Genomic DNA, 3,874 nt, shown 5'->3' with positions numbered 1-3,874 from the left:
ACACACACACACACACGCCCAGTTTGTTTGGTGCGACCGTTTGGCAGTAAGGTTGACAGATGGTTCAGATGCCTTTAGCAATCTGGAATGTCTGGAACGTTTTCAGATCTTAAAGCTCTCTGGTGGAACTATAACAGCATACCCTTCCTCGAATACACACACACACACACATCTCAATACAAGACACATAAGATTCATTTTAATAAAGATGAATGGAACTTCGTATGTGAAGCACAAAGTATTAATACCTCAGAGTGAACAGTTTTCACACAGAAATAGTCCCTTTGAAAACTGCAGACACTGGAGAAAGATGTTGCTGCTGATTTGTTATATTTTATTTAAATTTTCAGTGCTGTGAACACCACAAACCAAATTCCATTCTCCACCCCAATAATTGTATTTGAGTGGAGAAATAAATCTCAGAATCTGAAAACCTTGAAACAGAAAACCAAAGCAATCTGAATGGATGGATTCCACTTTGTGTTTGTTTTTTTTGTAACTGGATGAATGGACGGTAGAGTTTTAAAAATGATAGCTATACCTTCTTTAGAGAGGCGTAAGATGTGCTCTCCCAGCTCCTGGAAGCTCCAGCGTTTCAGATACACAGAGAGCTGGAAGAGGGTGACTCTCTCCGGGCTGCAGACCGGTCGAGGGCTGGGCGCCGTCCGACAGGCCGTCTGGAGCTGCTGCAGGAGCTGAGAAAACACTGCAGAGGACGGAGAAAAAGGTTTCCAGCTCAGTCAGCGAGTGAAGACACTGTCAGTGTTTGATCAGCGTGCAGTGCCAGCAGCTATTAATGCCTGAGATACTTATAAAACCACATTTAGCACTTTGAGGTTCTGTTTGCATTTTATTGTTTGGTGGTGAATTTTTCCCCTCTGCAAAACTCTCTACAGCAAAGGGACAGTACATACAGTGAAGGTTATCAACCTACTGAGTTGCCTTTATTCTTTGATTTTAACAAAGACTTATTGCAAGCCAACCACCGAAAAATACGGCATTTATGTCCATAACGAAAATTGATGCAAACCTGTAAATATGACTTTGAAATTAATTAATTAATTACAATTGTAATATCACAACATTTCTCAGATTCTTGAATATGCATCAGCCAGCCAGAAAACAAGACAAAACAGATTACATTTTTTTATAATTTGTTCCTACTGAAATGTTCGGCCAACAGCAACTTATAAAACATTGTAAAGCCACAGTCAGTGTGGTCTATATAACCTTGTAATAGCTCAGTAAGGTAATGCTAGCTGGGCAACCCCCATCAATCACGAGACCCTCACATTGCAGGTCGTATGGGTACGTTGAGAGTCTCCTCTCTGCACATAATAGAAGTTCTGCACAAACTGATGCAAGAAGGCAATGCTCATCATCTTAGTTGCAAAAAGGCATTATGGGAAATGTAGGAATTTATCAACTACAGTAGTAGCGGTTGAGATATGTTGAGAAGTATCGACTCCAAAAAACAAGAAACTAATGATCACAAAACAAATAAGCATCAAGAATTCAAGTATGTACGTAAGAAAGGTGGAATGAAGTGCTTTTGAACTTTGTACCTTTTTCTGACTGGCCCGGCTGTTTGGCCTTCACCTTGTGTGTGTAACGTTTCTTTAGCGTCCTGGAGAAACTGTCAGAGCGGCAACAGAAAGGAGAGCTGCTTTCGTTCACACACTCTTCCCAGAACAACAGCACATCCCTCGTTCTCTGGGCCTTCGGGAGGACTGAAGGTAAAGAGAGGAGGACGTCCAATCATTATCATTATCACTCATTCAAAGTGTGCCTTGTATGTTATGTTGTTGTATTGATTGTAGACTGTGATTGTCTTAAAGACAGACAGGCAGATCTTCCACTTACTGTCTCTAGCTGAGATGTTGTCGTTCTTCTCTAGCAGCAGACAGCTGACTCTGTCCAGGACTTCAGCCTGCAGAGCCATTTCCTCCAGCAGCTCCCTCCTGGACGGGCTGAAGTCGGTCGTAGTTATCATCTGAGGAAACATTATGTGCATTTGTTAGGTTCTAACAAACAGTTTGAGGGTGGACACAGGCAGAAACAGATTCCTAATAATCTCCTAATAATACCTGCCTGTAAGAGTAACTACACACAGGCAGAAAATCCTGCTTGTGCTGCCATCTAGGGGTTCCTGAATGCTGTGACGAATCCTAGGGATAATGTACCTATAGGATAGGATGCTTCTCATTTACATTAAATACCAACACACAGTGCAAATGCAGGAAGTACTCATCTCTGAGAGACTCATCTTTATTAACAGTAACTACAATCTTTCCCAATGCATAGATATTGTAGAAAGTGAGAATATTTGAAATATTGTTGTATAGGATGTAATTTAGAATTGTTTTTGTCCTGTGATCAAAAGGTGTAACTTTGGTTTAAAAAGTTGCAATTTAAATCTCATTTCCTGTATTTCTACATCTGGGAAATAATTAAGTTAGACATCATCGTAAATTCAACTAAATCTGCATAAGAAAAATGTACTTTCTGTATTGTTTAACACATAATTTACTAAACTTCATATGTTAAGTTTTTATTAAAAGACGCAGGACTGATGGATCTATAATACATTACTGATAGATGAATGTGGCATTTGCAACTTAAATCACAACATACAAAATGTTTTTTAAAGAATATGTAAAGTCACACCGTCAATACCTTTTATATAAGAGGACTGTCAATGAAGCTTTTTAAAGTCTTGTGAGTAGTTATCGGTCAGCTTTCACTTTTATGAACTGATGCTTGTTCATTCAGTGAGTGAGAAATGTGCACGTGTTGGACTCGTCTGCTTCTACAACTGGTCCACAGATGCCAAAATGTACCATAGATCTGAGTAGGCAGGCTGTCTGTGTCCGCTACTTGTCTTTGGCAGATTTTTGGAACATATCAGAGCAAAATCAGCAGCTCAATTCACATTCTCAGCCAGAATCTGAAAGGGGGCCAGGATTGTGATGTAAACTAATCTCCAGGTTCTTGATATTTATTTCAAGGTTATTTGTGGGATATTTAAAATAATAAATGGCGTGCCCAGGGAACTGATTCTCTCTGCATCACATTACAAACTTCTTTCAGTTGCTTGGAAGATGCATCTTTCATAATTGGATCAAAGGCTTCCTCTGGTACAGAGAGATTTTTAATATCCTCCTCTAGGAAAAGGTTACAGGTTGTCTTAAAAAGAAAACATGAGCTGTTTCTGAAGGTTGGGTCACCTTTTATTAATTATTTACCTGCAGATCTGAAAAACCATCAGTACTTTGAAGGCAAAAGCCCTTTCTGAGTGGAAGACCCCTCTCACAACCCCAAAACTACGGGACACACAACATGATATGGCTACTGACTCTTGTTGTTATTATTACTGTTGTTTCATCTTTATTTCTCTGGATTACACCTCAACCTGCGATTGGATTTGTCTAGCTGTCTGCGAAGTCTTATTTCTTTCAACACAAAACTTCACCTGTAGCAGGATGCAACATATATCCAGGTGAGTCTCGATAGCCTGGTCAAGACCCCAGTTCCCAGAAGTGAGAGGGGCGATGACCAGCTCTTCCTCAGAAGCTGATTGGCTGTTCTGGGAGAAGAGGCCGAGACTCCTGCGAGTGCCCTGCTGGAAAGAACTGATGCTAATGGGTAAAGAGAAAAAGGAGAGATGAGTTGTTTCACATGAAGTCAGTGTTTTTTATTAATTATTCTGTTCTGTGAACTCACCCACTGTCCTTCAGTCTCAGGCTGCCCAAACAGGAAGTGTCATCATCTGCATTGAAGTCATGTGACAGGAAGTCAAAGCTGCCCAGGACTTCCTCCACAGCCAGAGTCTCCTCTGATGATGAGCTTCTCAACAGGGAGAGGTCGTTCTGGG

General features: G+C 40.6%; 1 protein-coding gene across 1 annotated transcript in view; it reads right to left on the bottom strand.

Moving 5' to 3' along the window:
• The window catches only part of ripor3 (RIPOR family member 3), a gene marked incomplete in the record, with an annotated part of 59,393 nt that overhangs the window by 6,775 nt on the left and 48,744 nt on the right, over window positions 1-3,874 (bottom strand). The window contains 5 exon segments of the mRNA XM_035661809.1: window positions 542-706; window positions 1,566-1,730; window positions 1,864-1,993; window positions 3,473-3,638; window positions 3,724-3,869. Of these exon segments, the coding sequence (XP_035517702.1) occupies window positions 542-706; window positions 1,566-1,730; window positions 1,864-1,993; window positions 3,473-3,638; window positions 3,724-3,869 (772 nt within the window).

The sequence above is a fragment of the Morone saxatilis genome, unplaced genomic scaffold (genome assembly GCF_004916995.1).
Source record: "Morone saxatilis isolate NCDOM2014 unplaced genomic scaffold, NCSU_SB_2.0 Contig18, whole genome shotgun sequence".
Taxonomy (NCBI): domain Eukaryota; kingdom Metazoa; phylum Chordata; class Actinopteri; family Moronidae; genus Morone; species Morone saxatilis.
This window is presented reverse-complemented; position numbering and strand designations above follow the sequence as displayed.